Source organism: Lonchura striata, chromosome 17 (assembly GCF_050655825.1).
Source record: "Lonchura striata isolate lonStrDom1 chromosome 17, ASM5065582v1, whole genome shotgun sequence".
Taxonomy (NCBI): Eukaryota; Metazoa; Chordata; class Aves; order Passeriformes; family Estrildidae; genus Lonchura; species Lonchura striata.
In genome coordinates, this window is record NC_140719.1 from 13,235,457 (window position 1) to 13,257,047 (window position 21,591).

Consider the following 21,591-nt stretch of genomic DNA (forward strand, 5'->3'; position numbering starts at 1 on the left):
AGAAAACATAAAAAATACTTTAGAAGATCCTGATGAACTCCAGAGTTCCTGGGACATCCACTGACACCAATATTCCCCTCAGGACAGAAAACTGAAATACCCCAAGGGCTCTTAGGCCAGGTTTTAGCCTCAGACACAGGCATGGCACCTTTGTTAGCCCAGTGGTTAAGGGGACACTGATCTCATGTCCCTTCCCTGACGTGAGCAGACCCCGAGGAGCAGCAGAGCCCCGACGGGAGCTGCCTCTCGTGTCCAGGATTTCCAGCACTGAGCTGCTCGCAGCCTCCCCCTCGCAATCAGAGCCATCAGCGAGGCTGCCAGAGCTGCTAATTGCAAATATGGCACATCCTGCCTGCGAAACGCAGCGCACACAGACAGACACAACTTCTAAAATAGAGCCTCGGCTCGCTTTGGATACAGAAGCTCAAAGAGCTCATTTTCAATTTCAGATGAAAAAATGAGAGAAATGTCACTGTACTGCCTTGGATTAAAATATCTCCCATATTGCTGCTCTAAGCTGGTGCCTACTGCTCAGTAAGAGCAGTACAGTACTGAAAAAGCTCCTGAGACACCAGGCCAGCAAAAATCCCTGCTTCTCCTTTTCCTGAGAAATACCTTAGAAAATATATTTACTGATATGCATATTAATATTTATGTTGTTTATTAATACGCCCCCTCAAACCGCCACTCTGTAGGATGCTCTACCGAGGTGGAAACAGCCCCTGCAGTAGAAATTCCATGTGAAACCATTTTTTTTTCTTTTCTGAGACATTAAACACATGCAACTTCCACAACCCCTTCCCAGTTCTGGCACCTAGTCCCACGTCACTGCAATGAGTGCACCCCCAGAGCCCAGAGGGGCTGCTAGAGCACAGAATTATCCCGAATGTTCTGCTCCCTGGGAACCCCACAGCGGAAGTGGAACACGCACCCAAGTCCCGGGGCAGAAGGGCTGACTGCTCCCAGGACACTGCCTGTGACACACCAGGGCTGCTCAGCTGAGCTCTGCCTTGTCACAGACTCTGACTTGTGGCAAATGCCACCTCCAGCTCCAGGGCCACAGCTCGGGAGCAGGGAGCAGGCAGGAATTTTGCCCTGAGAGGATGAAGCACTGCTCTGGCTCTGGCTGCACAACGGCCCCGAGCCGGGCTGGGCTGCCCCGGCCCCTCCGGTGCCACCGCCACCAATGTGCTTCCAATTAAGGACTTCCAGCAAGGCCCCAGCGTCAATCCCACCGAACAAAGTCGGAACCGCGGCAGGAAGTCTTAAGCCTGCAAATGTCTCATCTAGTGGAAGCTCAGCTCATGTAATGAGAGGAAGCAGGAAGAGTGCAGTATTCCTGAAAACCAGCCATTTATTAACAGCTCCAAACGTGGCAAGAAATGATATGGCTCAAGATACATGGATCAGCTTTGGATGCACAGGCTCATCTTTTCAATTTTGAAGTGACAAACATTACGTGTAACGGCAATACGGCACATAAAATAATTACAGGGACTGCATAAATAACCTCAATAAAATGTAATTCTGGCAAAGAGAATAAATATTTCCAATAAAATCCACCAGAGAGATTCTATTCTTCCATCATCACTCATCAATATGACCGAATAGGAAACACACCTAGAAGTAAATGCCCCAAGTTCACGTCAGGCTTCATAAATTGCTTTTATCACCACTTCTCTTGACCATGAGTTAATCATAGGCCATTATTTAAGTAGACCTTTAGCATCCTGTGCAGGGGAATGTGGTGTGTCCCCCCTTCCCCACCCAGGGCACACTGAAACCATCCTTCCTCACTGCCATTCAGGTCCTGAGACGTGAACACTCCAGCAGTTTTTAATATTTTATCAGGGTAGATTTGTACTTGCAAGACTTCCAAGGGAAGTTCAGCAAGACGCATCCCGTGTATAAAGGGCAGAAACACTCGGCACAACCTTTAATCCTTCTGGGAGCCCTGGCAGATTAAAGACTGCCCTTCAGAGCAGGCCTTCCCCACTGCTTGACACTTCATCAGTCCTGGGGCTTCTTACAGCCACAACTACTAATTACTCAAAGTTGTTTGCTGGCAGCCAATAGCCATTAAGTGCAAAATTAAGAAGTATCAGTTTCTACCACATGTATTTACTGCTCAAACAAAGTGCCTGCGTGAGCCCTTTGGAACAAAGAGAGGGGTCATTACTCCTCTTGTGCTATGTTGGCTCCCAAGGCAATCAGCCTTATTTATAATCAAATGAGTTATATAGGTAAATATCAAATCATTAAAGTAGCAATGCATAAGCATGAATATGGATTTTGGGGACATAATGGCTATATATTGCCCATTTATTACAGTTGCATTTTTACAATTTCTTTAATTCGTTTCCTTAGGCAAACTAGAGACCTCTTAATTATGCTCCCAAGAGGTGGGCAACTACTAATTGGAAGAGAAGCAGGTGAAATAGAGGGACATTTCTTCTTAAGTGAAAAAAGCCCAGCCTTAAAAAATACTGCAATTCACCAGGAAAGTAATGTAAAAGCCCAAGGATCTCCAAAAGGTTCCTATTTACAGCTACACAGGGATTTCACCATTTTGCTTCATTGTTCCAGGGAAATGGATGAGAGCACATTCACATCTTGCTCTACAAACATTGACTTAACGGGTGGCTGTTTCCCACAACTTGGTACTTCTCTCTCCAGGGCAGTCTCTTGATTTCTCTTCACATTTCTCAAAGAAATGCAACAGAATTCCACCGAAATTTATGGGGGTAATTGATGCAAATTAGAGATTTGACTGCATAAATTGGAACGATGCAGGGAACGCACAGCCCCGACACCAGGAGAGCAGCTACAAGAGGCTCCAGTGAGTGCCCAGGAGTGCCAGGCTCAATGCAATGCCCACAGAGAGCTCCCCAGCAGGAATTTTTGTTTCCCAGCAGCAGGAGGACTCCAGCTCCACCTCCACCTACTCAAGGAGCACATAGACTATATGCAGATTTAGAAAACAGGAGAAAGGGGGTTAAAAAAACTCCTGGAGAAAGGGCAAACTGCCCCAACAGAAGTGTTTCTTCAGCAGCTGTGCCAGGGTGCTCTCAGAATTTATTTATGTTGACTGCTAAGCTGTCTGTCTGATAGAAAAGACTGTTTTAATCACCCTACAAAATGCACTGTTTCTTCTGGTGACAAAGCTCTGGGGCTCAGCACACACTCAGCTGTGTCCCAGCTCAGCAAAGCCAGGCTTTTCTAAGGGCTCATTTTAAATACAAACACTGAGAGCAAGAAGGAAGCAAACAGACACAGTGGGAGTGGTTTTATACAGAAAACAAAGTGGAAAAAGTAGTGAGGAAAATTGATACACTGCTTCCTTCACATCACAAAATGCTTAAATTCCCAATAAAATAGATGGAGAAGATCTGGCCAAATTCAAATAGTTGTATGTGCCTGACTGTCGATGCTTGGTGGCAGCACTTCACTAACCAGGACTTGTGGCACCTGCTGGCATGTGCTCTAAGCAAACAAAACCCAACCAAACAACCCCAAACCAGCCAGCAGCAGTGCAGCTGTGCTTCTGCACTTCCTCTCTGGCTCTGTAGTCAAAGGAACAAGCAATTGATGTATGGTCTCTAGTGAGAGTATTTTAGTCTCCTGCACCAAAAATGCTTCCCTGGGCTGAAAATACATTAAAGAGTGGTGCCTAATTAAAAAATAAAAATAAAGGATAGCACTCTTCCGCTTGCTTCCTCTCCTGCCCCTTGTCCCAACAATCTAGATGACAGGACGAGGTGACTGAAGTCATTCCAGCTCCATGGAGGATCCACCAGCAGCACTGAGTCAGCACCCCCACTACAGAGCAAGTGCATTGAGAGCAAACATTTGGGAGACACAGCCTTTCAGCATTTTCAGTTCTGAGGGAAGGTACATCAGTGAGGAATGCAAGGGAATAGAAATATTAAGTTTAAGAAAACCCTTTCAAGAGGGAAATGGGAAGCAAAAGGCAAATAATCACAGGTAGAATATACTTTTTTCAAAAAACTTCCAAAGATCTCGAGTGACACACTCTATCCATCTTTCTGTGAGTCTCAAAAGAGCAAGAGAAGATTCAAAACATCACAGCAAAGTCAGTAAATGAGCACAGCCAACTGAATGAACAAGATACTCTGTATTCATAAGAACTGAAGAATTCTCATTGCTTCAAGTTCTGTTCCCATTTCAGTTCTCTAAAATTCTTATGTCATATTTGCAAAAGAAATAACCAGGCAATAATTAAAATTAAATGGAACTCTTCTATTTTAAATAATCTCAGGTCATTTCCCTTTAGAGGCAGACACCAGGAAGCAGAAATACTGCCTTAAAGCAGGAAGCAGGGAGCTGATTGCTTTGTCCTCCCAGGCAAAAATGACATCTCCAAGTTCACACGGTTACAAAATAGACAGTGGACTCTATTTTGGGAAATATTTTATGGCTCATAAATTGTTGCAAAATTGACTTACTCAAACAGTGGCCGAGTGTGCAGCTACCTCTGCAATTAAAGTTCCTGGCTGGGTAAGGAAATCAGTTGTTGCCTTTGTGAGCTGCCTAGCAGTCGTACACCTTGAAATCATTCTTTGCACACAGCCTGGCTCCCTCCTGCCATGGCTGGGTGTTGGCCACCAAAGAATCCCCTCAGTGATGCTCAGTGACTCCTGGCTTTCTCTCCTGCCCCAGGGTTTGCTTTTTCACCCTCTGGGCGGGCTCCCGGCCCTGCCTTTGTCAGGAAGTCCATGAATAAGTGATCTCTGAAGGCAAAGCCTGTGCTGAGCAGCAGGTACCTGAGGGGAGCTGGGGCAGCCTCTCCAAGTGTTAATTACACGTGAGAAGCCCATTATCCAGGGAAAGGCACCTGCTGGCCCTGCAAATGACTGGGACCTGCCCTTCCTGCGCAGGGAGCCAGGGAAAGCTCATTTCCACAGGAGATAACTCCTTGGATTCCGCCCCCCGTTCCTGACACAGGCACACACGAGACTTAAATCAGCTGCACAGGAGCAAACTTCCTCTAAAGCTGCACAGTCTGGTTTCCAGGCTTCACTCAGTGCTGGTTGCACAGCTGGATGCCCAGGAGCAGCTGCACCAGGACAGGGCTCAGCCCCACTCTAAAACACGTGCCCAGTGCTGTGGAGTGAGGACAGATTCTCCCCCCCAGAACACACACAGGGCTGCACACACAGACATGGCCTTACCAGCAGTAGTCCAGGAGATGTGGGGGCAGGACAGGGATGTAAACGTGCTGCCAGAACATGGGGTAGAGCATGGCTGCAGACCCATGGATGCAGGCAGTTAACTGAAAAACACAGAGAAACCGCAGCGTATGTGAGACAAACCCCAAGCTTCAAATGGTAAACTTGGAGGCAAGAAAGTAAAGAATCAATTCTGCTTTCCTATCAATGCTTTATTATAAAATACTGCTGACAAAAACAAGGGTCTCAGGGGGAGCAGGAGTGACTGCCATCTGCCTTTGAGAACAGCTGAGAACATGATTCACTCAACAAACCCAACCTGCAAAGAACACCCAGCATTGTATAAAGCAACAGAAACATGGAAATGAAAACACAAAGGGAAAGAGAAATAGTAATGGCAAATGTCCCAAACCTGGAAATTACCATCCATTAAATATCATTAAATTGCTCTGAAATTATAACACCAACTGAAAAAAACATGGCATGCATTTCTTAAAACCACGGTACACTAAATTAAGTGATTAAATCTTGATGCATTAAAAGGGAATTTTATCTAATTGCCTTTCACCTCATCATTTGATCCATTGAATTGCTCAGTTATATTGTTAAAAACTCGTGCAGAAGAGTTTTGGTGTGACAGGTACTGAAATAGCAAAGGCAAGTGCCAGTGAAATCATGGGGAGAATCCTCACAGAGGAAATTACTGCTCGAAATCCTATTTCAAACAATAATTATTTATTTGGAGAAGAAGATGAGCAGGATATTTGTCACATTCACTAAGGATATTAATATGGAGCAGGTGGTAATGCTCAATAAGCCAATCTCAGCAAAAGCTATAGGCAAAATACTGAAAAATACTGAAAAAAGAATATGAGCACACACACCCAGGGAAACAAATAAATAAATCCAAGCACTCACACACAGACACATCCAAGGCAGACTCGGAGGTGACAGGGAAGAGTCACATCCACCCTGCCCACATTCCCAGGTCAGTGCCCTTTAATCTCCAGGGACACTCAGCTTGAGCACTACACCGAGCTGCACTTGTGAGAGATGCTCTGAACACAACTCTCAGCAAACCCTCCCAGCTCTGGGAAGGCAGGAGGAAATTGGGCAGGGGGAAGGAGGGAGAGCACTGCTCACAAGTCCTGAGGAGACAAACTCTGTGGGACTGAGGTCCTTGTGTGGCCTGAAGGCGTCCAAGATCAAACCAAGCAAAGACAAATCATGACGTTAATTCTAGCACAGGTGGGGTATCCAAGTGCTCATGTGTTGCTCTAACTCCTCACCCTCAGAGCCCTGAGGCCAGTCAGACCCCAGCCAAGGAGTAAGAGGCTGTGTCAGAGCTCCCTGTGCCACAGCAGAAGTGGCACAGGAAGCTCTGCTCCAGGATCAAAGCAGTATCCGTGTCACAATGGGATTTCTCCCTTTGTGCTAAAACTCCAAAAACCACAGTAAAACCAAGGAAAGCAATACATCTCAGTATGATGGAGCCAGACAGAAACATCACCAAAATCCCCAAGTTTAAGTCATTTCAGAGCTTCATGAATGACACCTTCTAATGAGAGCCAGCATGCTGCTGCCCTGCTCCAGCCAGGAAACACCTTGGGGTGGCCACACTGCAGGTCCTGAAGGAGAACTCTGGATGCAAGGAGAACCCTGGTTTCATTGCTGCAGCAGCATGCTCCTACCAGCAGGTGAGCTTCTGCCAGGCACAGGGGACTTATCATTTTGGTTCGTATCTGGCTTTCCTTCAGGAGTTAGATCACAGAATATGTAATGAAATTTAACAGAAATAACTGTTTTAACATTTTGAGAAATTATCTGCATTTCTATTGGCAGAGAAGAACAAAATCCAATCAAACAGCTATAATTTCTCCACAGGTTCAGTACACATGGTTTATAAAATAGCTAACAAACACACCTTTGTTCAGTTACCTCTAAATCTTATTCAGCTTAAGGATATAAGGATATTTAAAATCAAAATGTGAATTTGAGATCATGTATTGTAGCACAGAATTCATTTCACCATAAAAGCCTTTCTACCCAGGGTGGTTTCATTTCCTCTCTCTTACCTGGTATTAAACTCAAGCCCTAAGTCTGAAGTGTGTCTCCCAAGGCTAACAGAAATGAACTGCAAACAGGTCCCTTCCACTTTTGCGTTAAAAAGCTAAAAGCTGCAAACAAAGGCAGCAGCCTGAGCAGCCCCCCAGGCTGGCTGCACTCGGGGACAGGGGGGGCTGGTTCCTTTCCAGGGACAAGGTCTTGGCACTGCCAAGCACAGGCTGGGAGCAGGGAATGTTCCTGGGCTGGAACGGCGAGCGGCAACTGCTGGCTCCGGCCCAGCTCCTCAAACCTGCCTTACACTGTCACTCCAATCTGCCTGCAGTTTATAGAGAAACTTGTAGGCTAAGAACACACACTATGAATACCCCTCCCTCCCAAGAACCAGACGTGCTTTTATCTTGGACAGAGGCAAAAGGAAGAGAAATAGCAGAAAGAGAGGAAAAAAACCCAGCCCCACTTGTGAACTGGCTCATTAAGGAAGGCACAGTGACAGGTAAGTAATTCCTCTTCCCAGGCTCTGTCACAAAGGGAGAGATTAAACCAACCAACCACACAACCTCTGAAATGCTTTGGGCAGCCCTTCTCTTCTTCCCTCCTCTCTGATCATTTACTGTTCTTTTCATTCTGTAGGTTGCTGAAATAAACACCTCTCCTTCATTTTATTCCATTACTAGACCTGGATGGAATTTTCCTTATTTTAGTAGTGAGGACACAGAACATGTGGCAGATAGAGAAGTTAAGATTTTACAAGTTTTCTATGGTATTAAACTTTATACTACTTAAATGCTTTCAGTTAAATGTGGGATTGATTGTAAACATTATTAATAATTGTTATTAGGTGCCAGAGGCTATTATAATTCTCCTTTTGCTTACTTTCAAAATGATACTGTAATAGTTATTCTGGGATTAAGTCTAGGTCTCACTCCTCTCCCTTGTCTGCCCTGTGCTGGACATCACCCCAGCCTTGCAGAGCACTCCAATGCCATGGAGCAGTTGGAATCTCAAGCACCAAGTGGGTCTGATCACACAGCCAGACACCAGTTACAGCCCTGGGAAATGGAAATGGCAGCTGTACTTCAGCCAGGACTGCTTGAGTGCTCAGCCCACAGCACTAGAAACCAAAATTAGTTAAATCATCTTCAGCGCTCACAAAGGAAAGCAATCAATAGCCATTTACAGAGCAAACACGACCACGGCGCATTTGCTTTCATAAGGAAAATCACAATCTTATTGACTGCTAAACCTTGAAATGCATAACACAAAACTTTGAACTGAATCAAGCCCTGTGCTTGTTTTGATCTCCAGCCATTTTTAGAAGAGAGTACTCTAGAATATTCAGCAGCTTTCATCTCTCAGACACTTGACGGAGCCTAAGGAGCATTAAGACTAAACCTTATCAAACACAACTGCAAAACTGTGCATTGTCAGTGTACTTTAGCCCACTCCTCTGGTCCATCCAGAAGAGGTCACTGGAACATCCATTTGACAGTGTCATTTATCTTTTTTTTTTCCCCTGTCAAGTAAATTCTGAATAAAGGATTTCACTACAGCAAAAGTCTTTGAACATTCGTGCACCAAACAGCCACAAAAATGCCTGTATCCAAAAAATCCTTTTGAACATCGGGGGCCAACAGAAGTTCCACAAACTCCTTACAATAAGGCACAGAACTAAGCTGGGGCTGCATAACTGAAGTTGAAAGATAGACCTGGAGATAATCAGGTAATTTCCTACATATGACTGTAATTAAAAAAAAAAAATTAAATACTGTGAATAGAGGAAATTCTTGTGCATTTTACTTACAGTGCTCAGCTTACTACAGCAAATGAGGATGCGGCGCTCATACAGCATACTGGCATAGAGATGCAGCATGTTGTTGACATCAACTGCTACAAAATACTCTGTCAGATTTCTCTGGGGAGAGAGAAAAATCATTTTTGATGCATGATATTACAAAACCAAGTGTCCTTAACAAAAAACCCAATAACCAAACCAAAAAAAAAAAAAAAAAAAAAGAAAGAAAGAAAGAAAAAAACAACAAAGACATTTCATCCTTCTATTGTGCTACATCCAGTACATGGCTTAACAAAAGAAAGCATCTTGTGGCAGAAGCCTTTCTAATTGCAGTATCTCTCCCCTAAGTTTTGGGAAGCTGGGCCTTGGAGTAATAAAAGTGATGATGTTTCACACACAGCTTTTTGAATACAAGATACTTCTCTGAGAAAAAAAAATGTTCTGTCACTTTTCTGGAGACTTCAAAGCTACCTGATAAAGTGCCAATAACCCACACCCCAAAACTAAAAGCAGCTCTCAGAGGACAACTCCAATACGGTAAATTTAGTTGTGAGCTCAGCCTGTGCTAAAACAATTCTGAGTATTGGGAAGAACACATCAGGTCATTTCACACACACAAACCCAGCTGTCTGAACTGAACCCCTCGCTTCGCACTCGGACATTGCTGGGCGGGAGACAGGAGCACTTCTCTGGGGAGGCTGAGGAAGGAGAAAGGGAATTGTCTCTCTGAGCACTTCACTTCTTCAAACAGAGAAATTAAAGAAAAGGGGAGAGGTGGAGGAAAAGGTAACACCCAAAAATGCTGAATTAGGGGATTTGTTTCCAAATAGCTTCTTACAGACATCAAAGGGTTGCTATAGGATAAAGACAGCCTTATACAAAAAGCACATGTGAGAGAAAAATTAGATTAGTCATGAATTCAAGTGCAATCTTAATCATCCTTAAATAAAAAAGTGCAGAAAAGCAAAAAGCAAATATGATTTAGAAACTTAAAGAAGCTCAACAAAGCCTATTAGCACTTTTGACAGATCCAAGATACTTGGCCTGAGAAGTCTGCCAAGATGCTTCATACTGTGCAAAAATATGTTCCCCAGCTTGCCATCCAAACACAAAGAGCTGAAGGAAAATTAAGCATTGTATTTGGGAGACTTTGGTACCAGTATGTAGAGGGATAAAAACTGAGCTCATTATGGTTGGCTTCAAACATGTAAAATAAAACAATCATTCAGGTCTTTGTTACAGCAGAGCTGGAACCACAGACAGGTACAGTCAAAGGAGGAAAAAAAAAACCAACACATTTTGCCAAAAACCTATTAAACTATCATGTACTTTTTCTGTATTTCTCATCCCATCTGTGCTGATTAACATGATATTTTTGTCTAAACATAAGCTGTCTTCTCTACGGCTCTTCTTCCCCCTCTCACCCACCCTTCCACCACACCAAAACACAGCACATGACGACACAATTCCTGCTAATAGTGGGGATTAAAAGAATTTTTAAGAAGCCCTGAACTGCCTTTGATGCCACCCAACTCAGGGGCACAGCAAAAGCAGCACACAATCCCTGCATCCAGCCTGAGGATGCAGCCCTGCTCCACACGGATCTGTTTGTGAGGCAACAGCCTCCACTGCAAGAAGAAAATAGACGTGGAGACATGATTTGCAATTGTTCTTTCATCAAGTTTATTGTGATGACATGACACACAAATGTACCTTCAGATGGAAAGATTTATAAGGTTTCAGTCTTGTCTGCTCTCTGAGATTTGCCAAGGACACCTGGGAACCATGTGGGCTGCATGGAAATGTATTGGTACTGAGGAGATTCACGTGTTCCCTCGGAGTTGTATTTATAAGAAAGCTGTCAGCTCTGAAGCTGAAATTGGGACTTACACATGTATTTTGAAAGACATGTCTCGTAAGTGACAAAACCATGAATGAGTTAAATAAATACAAATGAAAGCGTTCCAGTTTGCAGGGTAATTGTTATGTATTTTGCTTCCTAGGATTTAAACCTTTCTTGGGGCAGTAAAAAGGGGGCTTTTCAGAACAGGTATCCCCACTGCTCTCAAAATTCACCAAGAGCACTACAAAACTCCCTCATGCTCCTTTGAAAGTTCATTCCCAGATCAATCACCCATCTGATCATTTGCTATCTAATATCAATAAGCACACACTGATTTTGAGATGAAAAATCATTTCTCTTCCACCACCATCTGAAGAGGAAGATGGACTGAGTGATACAAAAATACACAGGACATCGTCCCCAAGAAAATGCCATCATCAGCCTGTTAACTTACCTGCTACTTCTGAAGCACAACAGCTAGCACCAGGAATTTCAGTCTTGCACTGTATTTCCTGCAACCAACCCCATTTATTTCTGAAGTCACTCTGCATTTTCACATCCATCACACAACTCACACTTCCTGAAGCAGGGAACGAGTTGCTGTTACAGAAAAGTGCCCAAGCTAAATGGCTCTGTGACTCATTAAACACATTGATCTGACACAAAATCAGGTAATTCCAACAAGTTTGTTAACATTCCAAACAGAGTTCTCTGCAGCTCTCCACTCATCATCACATCCAACTCCAAAGGTTGGCACCACTAAAACTTTTGCTAATGTGGGTTTTACATGCAATTCCTGGTAAGTTATGTGGAATTTTTAATAAATCAGATCAATTGATTAAAATACAGCAGACGTACACCCATTTAATCTCCTTGTATTATTCCCTAATATGCTCCACTTCCACAGGAAAGTGGCTTTAACAGGTAGATAAAAACTTCCTAAGAAATTACAGAACCCTGGGATAGTGGAAGGTGTCGCTGCCCATGGCAGGGGGTGGCACTGGATGGGCTTTAAGATCCCTTCCAACCAAACCATTCTGGGATTTTATGATTCTATGAATTAGGACAAGATTTGATGGCTGGTTTAGACTCGGGAATTGATTCCTGAATTACACCCAGCTTATCATATTTGCACAAAAATAAAGCACCTCAGAAGAAAGAGCATATCTATTAAATTTCCTGTCAGAATATGTGTCAGTATGAAGAGTCTGCAACACAGAAAAATCAGCAACAGTGTTTTGAAAGGCAAACAAAAAGCCCCGAATGCTATCTGCTATACAAATCACCCACAAATGAGATGGAAAGTCTTGATGATTCCCTTTTTCCTTTCATGCCATCAGCTGAAGAATATGATGCTGAGACCGACTGCAAAATGCTCAGGGAAGAAAACTGAGATGTCAGGCACAGGAGTTTGGCTGAGACAGAGCAGGAGCACATTAAAGAGTATTTAAGAGAAGCAAATGCCAGCATTGTCTCCCCAAAGACTTATCATCTGGCTGGAAAGCTGAGCCAGGCTGGAACACACACGACTGTGTGAGGCTTAAAAAGTCTCCCAAAAAGTGGCTCCGAGGAGCCCAGGTGTGCTTGGCATTCTCAGGAGCCATCTAGCAAGCAAAGCACTTCCCCTGCTCTGCCAGGTCATTCTTCCAGAGGGGCAGAAGGGAAGGGTTAGCAGAGCTGCAGTTTTACCCACTCCATCTGCCCTTCAGTACCTTGTCCTTCACACAGTTCAGCTTTTAATCACACATGCAGATTGTCAGCTCAGTATTTTACAGAATAAAACCTATCCCAAACAGAGCAATATTTGTCATCTATGCTGACATTTAATGGAAACAACGAAGTGTAGGGTCCTTCCAGATACTCACATTTTCAGGTATACTGGGAAGCTCTCTGGTGTCAGGCACAGTAAAGTAAGAGTGCTACAAAAAGAGCAAATATTGATTATTTCAATAATGTCAAAAGCAATCGAAATTCATTGCTTGGTATTGGTATCAGCAGTAACAGCAGTTGCTCAGCTAAGTAGAAATGGCAGGACATTAGTGACCAGCTACCAGCCTGAGTTCTCTGTCCAGGCTGGGCTCCCAGATCACAGGGGCCATAGGAAATGCAGCAAGATAGAAAGTATCAGATCTCCTGGAAAGTTCTATTCCATGCTTTTGTTCCTCAGAGCTGCTGCCACAGACAGACTCACAGTGGCTGTGACAGATGCCAAGGAAACTCCAAGGCAGGCTGTAATTCAATTTAAAATGCAATAATTCAGGCTGTAATTCAAGCTCTCTTTCCCCAGCCCACGGCAGGATGGACTTCAGGAAGCAGCAGCAGGCAGGGTCTTCTCTGACTCACAGCACCAGAGAGGTTCATTGCAGCCAAGGAGGAAGTTATGGAAATGTACTGGGAAATGCTTCCTAAGGGTCAATGCCTGCTTATCTGAGAAATACTGAAATGCTATAGGTCACTTTTATACACCCTAAAAGCACATTTTGAAAGACCATATTGCTCTCATATTTTCATGATCTATTATATTGTTCAAATATTTTCAATTGTCTGCATTCCAGGAGCCCAGACTCACTGCAGCTCCCAGTCTCACCATGGATAACTTGCATGATTCTTGGTCAGGGCTGGGAAAGGAGAGAATGGGACTTGTATACAATTCATATAATTTTTAAGATTTTCACATTTTGTCTTAGGGTTACTTATTAATTACTGGCTGAAGCCTTAAAGGCTGTTCCATCCTTGGCACAGCTCCACAGTTGGCACAATTCTCTTGCAAACAAATCTCAGCCATCTCAGTGCTTCCTGATCAGGCTGTAACCTGAAATAGCAGGCGGGGACCACAGCTCCACTGAATGGAGACACTCCGTGAGAAACACAAGTTTGGCTTTCTGATGCTTCACTGGTTTGGCTTGGTTTAGTTGCAAAGATGCAATGCCAAGGCAGAGGAGCAGCTCTCAGAGCTGTACCACACAGAGGAACCTCACTCTGACCCCGCAATGGGCTCAGAAACAGCCAAAATAAAATCAGTAAGACACGGTCCCTGGGCTGCTTTTTTCTATCCTTTCTTGCTCCATTGCCCATGAAATGTCTGAGACGAGGGGAGACAGGCAGCATTCCTTGGAACCACTGGTATGAACAAACTGGAATATCCCCACGCCCCTGGCCTTGGCAGACAGCTCATCCCCACACAGAAATGCTGCTCCTCAGGAGGGATCTTCCAGGGGCTGGGGACGTGTCCAGGGCCACTGGGACCAGCAGGCCACACAGCTGCTCCCTGGCACTGCCAGCCTTTGGGGGAGCAAGGGCCATGAGCTGCTTCCTGCCAAGAAGTGCTTTAAGAGGAGTAAAAGAAATGCAAGGGAGACTTCCCATGAGGGTCCTCATGAACTCCCAGCTGGCAGCAGCAGCAAGGAGCATCTGCAGCGCTCACCACAGTCTGGAGCACAAGGCTGTGCTGCTAAAATGAAGACAAAATCCCCAAAAGATTAAATTAAAAATACAATCCTATCAATAAAACCCCACATCTATACTGTCAGTGTGCTTTGCTTAATTTTCTCACAAAATATAAAAATTAAATAAACTATTTTTTGTGTGAGGTTTTTTGAGGCAGGGGGAAGGAAAAGGAGAAGGAACCAGAAAATGTGATGAGCAGTTAATATTCCCAAGGCTGCTGTGACAGGTAAGTGCCTGTTTGCTTCCCAGTCTGCTCCCCCCCAGACTCCCAGGGCCAGGAGCTGTGCAGAAGTGTGGGCAATGAATGTCCTGTTGGTGCTCCTGACCTCCTGCAGGTCACCGAGGATATGGTGAGACATTCCCAGGGGAATACACACAGCCTTCCTCCAATCAACTGCATTTCAAAGACATCCGAGGTTAGGGAGAGGGAAGCAGAGGGCCCCAGTTGTGAAAAGGGAATTTCACAGCTCCTCACAGGAAAACAACACCTGTGTACAGGCTCCAGGAGAGAGGATTGCTTTTGACATTCCTCTACTGGGACATGGAATGAATATTAAACACTTTCGTTTACATCTCCCACCCCCCACACTTACCACTCCAAGATGAACAGAGGTTCCAGGCTCAGGGATGGTGAGTTTATGAAATGTTTCTAGGAGCTCACTCCTCTGACTATCCTGAAATGAGAATAAACCAGGAATACTGAGCAAACTCTGAGGCAGAAGGGCAGGGCAGGCCAGAGGGGTGGGTAAACATTTTGCATCTGTAAGATCAGTTCTACTTTTACTGCCCATGACAAACTTGGATCAGACACCTGGCAGAGACTGATGGGGCTCTGCAAGATGGGAACTGCAGAATTACAGGAACTGTGCTGAACACAGCTCAGAGAGTCAGGAGAGCCAGCATGGCTGCCTGCAGGGACTTGGGCTGGATCCACAGCCACAGTCTTGCTCTTTATCTTTTTCAAAAAGAAAATTAAATGTGTATTTATTTTTCAGGGGCACTTGCCAAGCCAAATATGATCTTCTGTATCACTGCATCATACAGATTAATAATTCACACGGTCATCTCTGATAGAAGCACTTCTTCAAACAGCTTCTTTCATCCTCTCACCCTCATTCATTTGATATTGGGATAGGAAAAGTAGGGTCAGTATTTTAGAATAATACCTGTCCTTTTGCTGAATAATCTGCCAAGACATTGAGCAGTTTATAAAAGACTTCAAACCACGGGAGGTAACTGGAAAAAAAAAAAGAAAAAAAGAAAGAAAAGAAAATACAGTTATTTTGGTTTGAATCCTAATATAAGTGGACTTTTAAAATGGAATAATCAGTATCTCAGTTTTAACTGTTCTAAAATCTCATTCCATCACTGTATCTAGCCAGGCCCTTGCTTCAGTCAAACAGAAACTTCACCTTAGGTACATGCACACAACTTGCAAAAGAGAGAAAGAAACAAAATTTAAAGGGAAACATGCAGAAAAATCACATCTTTTTCATTTACTTTACATCTCCATTCCGTATGTTCCTTTCCCCTGCAGCTTTGGTGGGATTCTGTGCCCTGTTTTCATGGCACAGTTCTGTATTTCAATGCCTTTCCCAACACCAGTAATGCAAAGCCAGCCAGAGATGCACTCCCTGGCTCTCTTTAATCACAGCTGCTTTCTGAAGCAAATGGATTCTATTTTGATATAGTTAGACAGGATTTAAAGTTTTTATAAAATATGGCTACATCCTGACAGCTGTAAGGAATGGAGTGCCCTGCGGTCCCTGCCTGTGCAGCTCTGGTGATAAATGAGGTGAGAAGCTCTCTATGAGACAGACAAAGTGACTGGCACTCCATCATTAGCGTTTGTTTGAAGCCTGCAAACGCTACTGTAAAATGTAAGTAGCTTATCAAAATATACTGATAAGCAACTTAACTTTTCATGTTATGTGACAGTATTATCGTTTAAATTAATACGCTCTAAACATCTTTACAAAGTGTGTATCGAATAGAGCAGAAAGACGGACAATTACCACTTTAAACAGCATTTAAGTTTGACATTATATTGTAAACAATCCAGAAGGATTAGGTAGAAGATAAGTTTCTTTCTTTCTGTTTAGTTAAATAAACTTCTGCAGAGTTAAAAGCCATTACAAGAGTAACAAGAAATCCTCTCCAAACATATCTGCTAAGTAGAGATTAAGAACCTAGTAAACAAATCCGTGCAAGGCATCTATCAAAGGAGTTTGAGAAGACAGAAAAGCAGGAAGGCAGAAAGCTCCCTGGCAGTGGGAAACCAAAGCTACTTCCACAGAGGCACCATTAGCAGTTCTACCTAATCGCTAAGGGCCTGGGCCAGAAAAATACATTTATTGAGTTGAAATGAGAGTCCTTAAAGCCATTACTGTGCTTCTGATCTCTATGTATTGCGTCTGGTAAAAGAGGAAAAGAAAAGCAGGTTCCCCCAGGCCTCCAGCTCCTCAGGGCCCAGGGAAGCTGGAGCAGGGACCCGAGGGGGCAACGCTGAGCCCCCAGAGCAGGGGCAGGTGCTGGGTGCCCTCAGAGCTTCTCTCACCTGCCCTGCCAGGGCTGAGCCTCGCTGCAGCCCCGGGGGTTCTGCATTACCAGCACACACCCAACACGACACTCCAGCCCAAAGCAACTTTCAATTCTTTTCTGGGCACCTAGGAAAGAGCCTCTATGATTCCAATAAAAACAGCCCAGATACCTCTCATGTTCACACAATGTCAAACCCCCCACACAGAAGCAGACACAGCCCCATTTCTGTTACCCTTGGGACTCCCTGGCTTTCCCTGCTCTTCCCCAGTATCCTCTGATGAACCATTTTTTAACATTCACTCCTCTTTGTTTTCCAAATGATGGGTTAGCATCTCATCATAACTGCTTCTTTTTTCTATTTTGAGAGTAAGGTTCCATTTTCAGGACAGTGTCACAGTTTGGAATCTGAGGGAATGAGCTGGTATTTGAAGCAGAACTCATCCCTCCACAACACATGGGGATCTGTGTGGCTCTTGCTCAGGAGAGGGGCAAGATAAACAAAGACAAACCTGCCACAAAATTGTGCAAATTATGCAGACAATCTCACTTCAGTTTTCACCCCCTGCATTGTCACAGCACAATTCAGGCTCTCCCTCATCCCAAAATTTCCAGATACATTAGAAACTTACCCTGCCATCTTCAACACTCTTACTTCATCACTTAATCTTAAGTGTTAACTACTCAAGAAAAAAATTCTGCTTTTATTAGACCAAACTGTGACTAGTTAAAGTTGAAAAAAACCTAAAAAATTCCCCAAGAAATACAGTTATCTGAATTTGTTTCTAGATGTCAAAAAAGTATACTTTTTTCTTGTTAAAGAAAGCAAATCCTCACGGTAGCCTTTAAACATCCTTCCAAAGAAACACAGGCAGAGTTTATAACCCAAAATTTTCTGTACTGCGTGGACCTTAAGTAGCACAACTGGTAGCACTCCAGAAGATTTATGGCTTATGACTTGCTCATATTTAATTTGTAACCAAACACTTCCCCTTCCCCTTAGCTACCTCAGAAGTTTTGGTGCAGCCTCGTTTTCCCGGGTCAGAGGTTAAGCAAAGCAGGGAAGTGCTCTGCAGTGAGACTGGCCAGGCCAGCAGCAGCCCCTGCCTCCCACAGCACCAACCTGGCCCAGCCCAGCAGGGCTGCACTGCAGAGCAGACAGCACACGGGCTGAAGAGTCAACAGCAGCAAGGGGCAAGCCCAGATTTCAGCTCTTTCTTAGCTTTTTGCTTACTCTCAGAAAGGTAAATCTCCAGTGAGGGCAGCTTAAAAAAGGAGAGCCTTTGCAGTGTTATTTGTAGCAGGCAGCCAGGAAGGAGGATGCAATAGCAGGACACCCAACCTGTGAATGCTGAACTCGTCACACCCAACTTCCCGGGAGCATTCCAGGGTTTGGGAACCTTGTCAGCAAAAACACTCCATTTGTTCCAGTGCAGCAGCAGCAAACTCTAGTGGCAAGGGGGGTCTTTTCAAATGATTTATGAAGATTTGCCAATTACCATAGCAACTGTTTATAAAACTAATGTTTAACATTGCCAGCTCCAACATTCCATTTACTGGTGTGCTGACCATGAAAAAGCAAATCCAGCACTTGTGGATGGGTACCTGTGGCACCTCTGGCTTCCTCTGGACTTGTGAAGTCCTACCTTGGTTCACAACTCCTGGAGCAGCAGAGCAGCTCCTGGGCCGTGTGCAGGCTGAGCTGCACTCAGGCACAACTCTCATTTGTAATTACTGTGACTCAGTAACTAGTCTGACATCAACACATATCTGCAGCATCCCCTCCTAGACTGAGTTGCAAGCACACATAACTTTTACTCCTTCCATTCACACAGATCAGAAGTGGAATTTTTAACACGTATTTATTTATAACACATACTATATATATTTTGATAACAGCATAACCAACTGCCATCTCCCTTGCAAAACAGAACAGTCATTTCCATTTTGCAGATGGGCACACTTCTCTGTGGTGACAGGCTTACAAAATCTGTCTGTATTAGCCAGGATTGGTTTCACGGAGTTCCCAAATCTTGACCTTTTTGCTCAGCACAATAATCTACAGTGACCTAGAACCCAGCATACAATCATGATCTCAGTTATTGCATGAACTACAGACACATCATCACTAACTTCACTGACAAAAGTGTAAGGAAGAGTAAACTCAGGCCAAATGCATCTTCTGCCAGCACTACTCCTGCATGTGCCACTGAAACATCCAGTGCCTCAGTTCATGGACTCTGAAGAACAGATTACAACAAATAATAACTCCCTGCCTTGTGCTGTGGCAGTGATGCCACCACGGAGCCCAGCAGGGTGACACTGCAACAGGAGTGACCTGTGCCACATGGGCAGCTGCTCCCCTCCCTGTGTCCCCTCCACACCATCACTGCAACCAACTGCAAAAGTCCAGCACAGTAAGGAGGGAGCTGAAAATCCCAAGGAAGATTCAGCAGCTTGAAAAAAGAGATGGAATTATTATTATTGTTGTTGTTATTACCATTTTTCATTTCAATACATTAACCCAGTGAAGGTTCCTGGTGAAGCAGAACACATTTTCTGATTCAGTGTCCGTCAATTCCTGCAGGATAAACGACAGATCCTCAGCAGGAACTGAGAAGGATCTTTGTGGATAATCCCAACACTGTGTTTGAAAAAATGCAAGGATGGAAAACATATCAAAAAGTACTCCAGTCTCCTGGTGACTTGTTATCTTAGGACTTATTGCATTGAAAGATAGAACTATGCAATTTAAACTTAAACCCAATATTGCTTCTTTCCGTCCTCCTGTACCTGGCAACTAATGATTCTCCCCCTAGCCCACATTATTCCTAATCATGGAATCACATTCTATTTTAGGTTAGTAAAGGTTCTAACGATGAACTAAGTTATGTTTGCTAAGACACAATGCTCTTCAGAGCTTCTATTTTAAATAGCAAAAACACATTATCAAAACACTTTTTCCTTCCCTTCACTGAAAGTATTAATCTCCCTTTTTAATTCTTTCTAAATTTCACCTTACTTTTTTACATTTAAGATGAAGAAAAATGACATTAAACTACAGATTTTTAAAACTAATCCCATTTCTCTGCTCAAGAGAGGGATGGTTCTCCACATGCTATTATTTTCCTTGCAGGAATACACTATTAAATTCTTTTCCCCAGCTTCTTTTCCTTCCATCACCCAGTGTTTCCAGCATCTTTACAAAATGCACTTGAAAGAACCAAGGCATCTCTCAGCTCATTTGGGAATTTCTGTAGGCTAAATTCTCAGTTCAGCTGTTTCTGTGTTCCAGTGTCTTCCCAACACCTCGTGGACCTCAGTGCCTCGTTATTCTCTAATCTAGACTCAGTCTATTGACACCTTCTCACACTCAGGAGCTTAAGCACAGACACCCCAAATCTCCATAGCAACCCCTGTGCATGTGGATGAGATGCAGCCTTGCCTTCCACGGGAGCAGCCAACAGCCTCCTTTGAACATCAGCTTTTAATTTCTTTATTTATTTCAGGTTTGCCGTGCCTCAGACCTGCCCCACGGTAAATGCCCCTGCCAGTGCATAAAGCCACCTGCATCCTTGCCTCTCCTTGCCCCCACAGGATGTCTTTTCTTCCTGCATTTCCCCGAGTTTTGTAACAAACTTCCCTTTGATTATTGTCCATGAGCGATCATTCCATGATTCAGTTTAAAATTATGCAGCTTAAGCATGACTCATGTACATATTTTAGAAGCACTAAACCCCACAGAACTGGATCTCATGGAGCATCTTAATAAATAATTGTCAACAGCAAGTGCTTACTTTGCTGACTTGCCACTGTGTATTAACAATAAAAGTCAATCAAAACATTCCTTTTCCTGTTTTTCTGCACAGTGTGACCATGTGTGAGCAGTTCCAGCAAGCCTCCCTGGCACAAAGACTCCGAGTTCCCTAAATGCCAGCGCTGAGCCCAGCCCTTCCCAAGGAGCTCCCGTGGCCCTGGAGCTGCAGCTCACAACGGAGCTCAAGGCAGCTGAATGCCCCCAGAACAACACGAACCAGAAAACTGCAACAAAGAGATTTATGATGTAACAATTTTACATTTTAGTCGGGCTCAGAAGGGCCAGGGCAGCTCGAGATGCCCATTTGGAGAGGCTCCTGTTCATGCACTGCCATCTAACTGGGCCATGGTAATTGGGAACTGCAGGCTGAGTGGGACAAAGCTGCCACCATTCCCTGGGCTCTTTGTGGCCACTCTGAAACCTTGGAGAGAAACAGAGTCCAGTGCAGCTGCACTGTGGAACTGCTGCAAATAGAAGGAATTCAGAGGAGTTTAGCATGAGTGTGTGGCACTGTGCAGCATCCACAGCCACCTCCTGGCCTCTCACAGAGCAAGGGACAAAACAACTTCATTTTACAGTATGAAAAATACACAGTTTTTTCATTAAAAACATGCCTTCAGCTTTCCTTGCAGAATGTTTCACCTGAAACCAATGGGTTTTAGGAGCCTGGAGCACTACAGTGAATCCCACACCTTCTGGCTCCCAGGGCCAGGATCACCACCCTCCACTCCGTAAAGAGACTGGATGTTCACAAACACAGCACGGCTTAGAATGTGCAAAATTTGAAGTACATTCTCAATAGTCAAGCTTTCTGCTTGTGAATTACTAATCACTCTAAAATTTTAGAAATCTTACTGAATTATATGATAGACTATTTTGTGTTCAAGTTATTTCAGAA

General features: G+C 44.0%; 1 protein-coding gene across 7 annotated transcripts in view; it reads right to left on the reverse strand.

Annotated features, from left to right (window-relative positions):
* Positions 1-21,591, reverse strand: part of DENND1A (DENN domain containing 1A) — a 152,947-nt gene that overhangs the window by 71,749 nt on the left and 59,607 nt on the right. For all 7 annotated transcript variants that reach the window (XM_085556349.1, XM_021543691.3, XM_021543690.3 and 4 more), the window contains exons 6-10: positions 15,505-15,574; positions 14,932-15,012; positions 12,757-12,810; positions 9,058-9,168; positions 5,193-5,293 (exon numbers count right to left, since the gene is read on the reverse strand). In XM_085556349.1, coding sequence (XP_085412475.1) covers positions 5,193-5,293; positions 9,058-9,168; positions 12,757-12,810; positions 14,932-15,012; positions 15,505-15,574 — 417 coding nt within the window. The remainder of the gene's footprint in view (positions 1-5,192; positions 5,294-9,057; positions 9,169-12,756; positions 12,811-14,931; positions 15,013-15,504; positions 15,575-21,591) is intronic.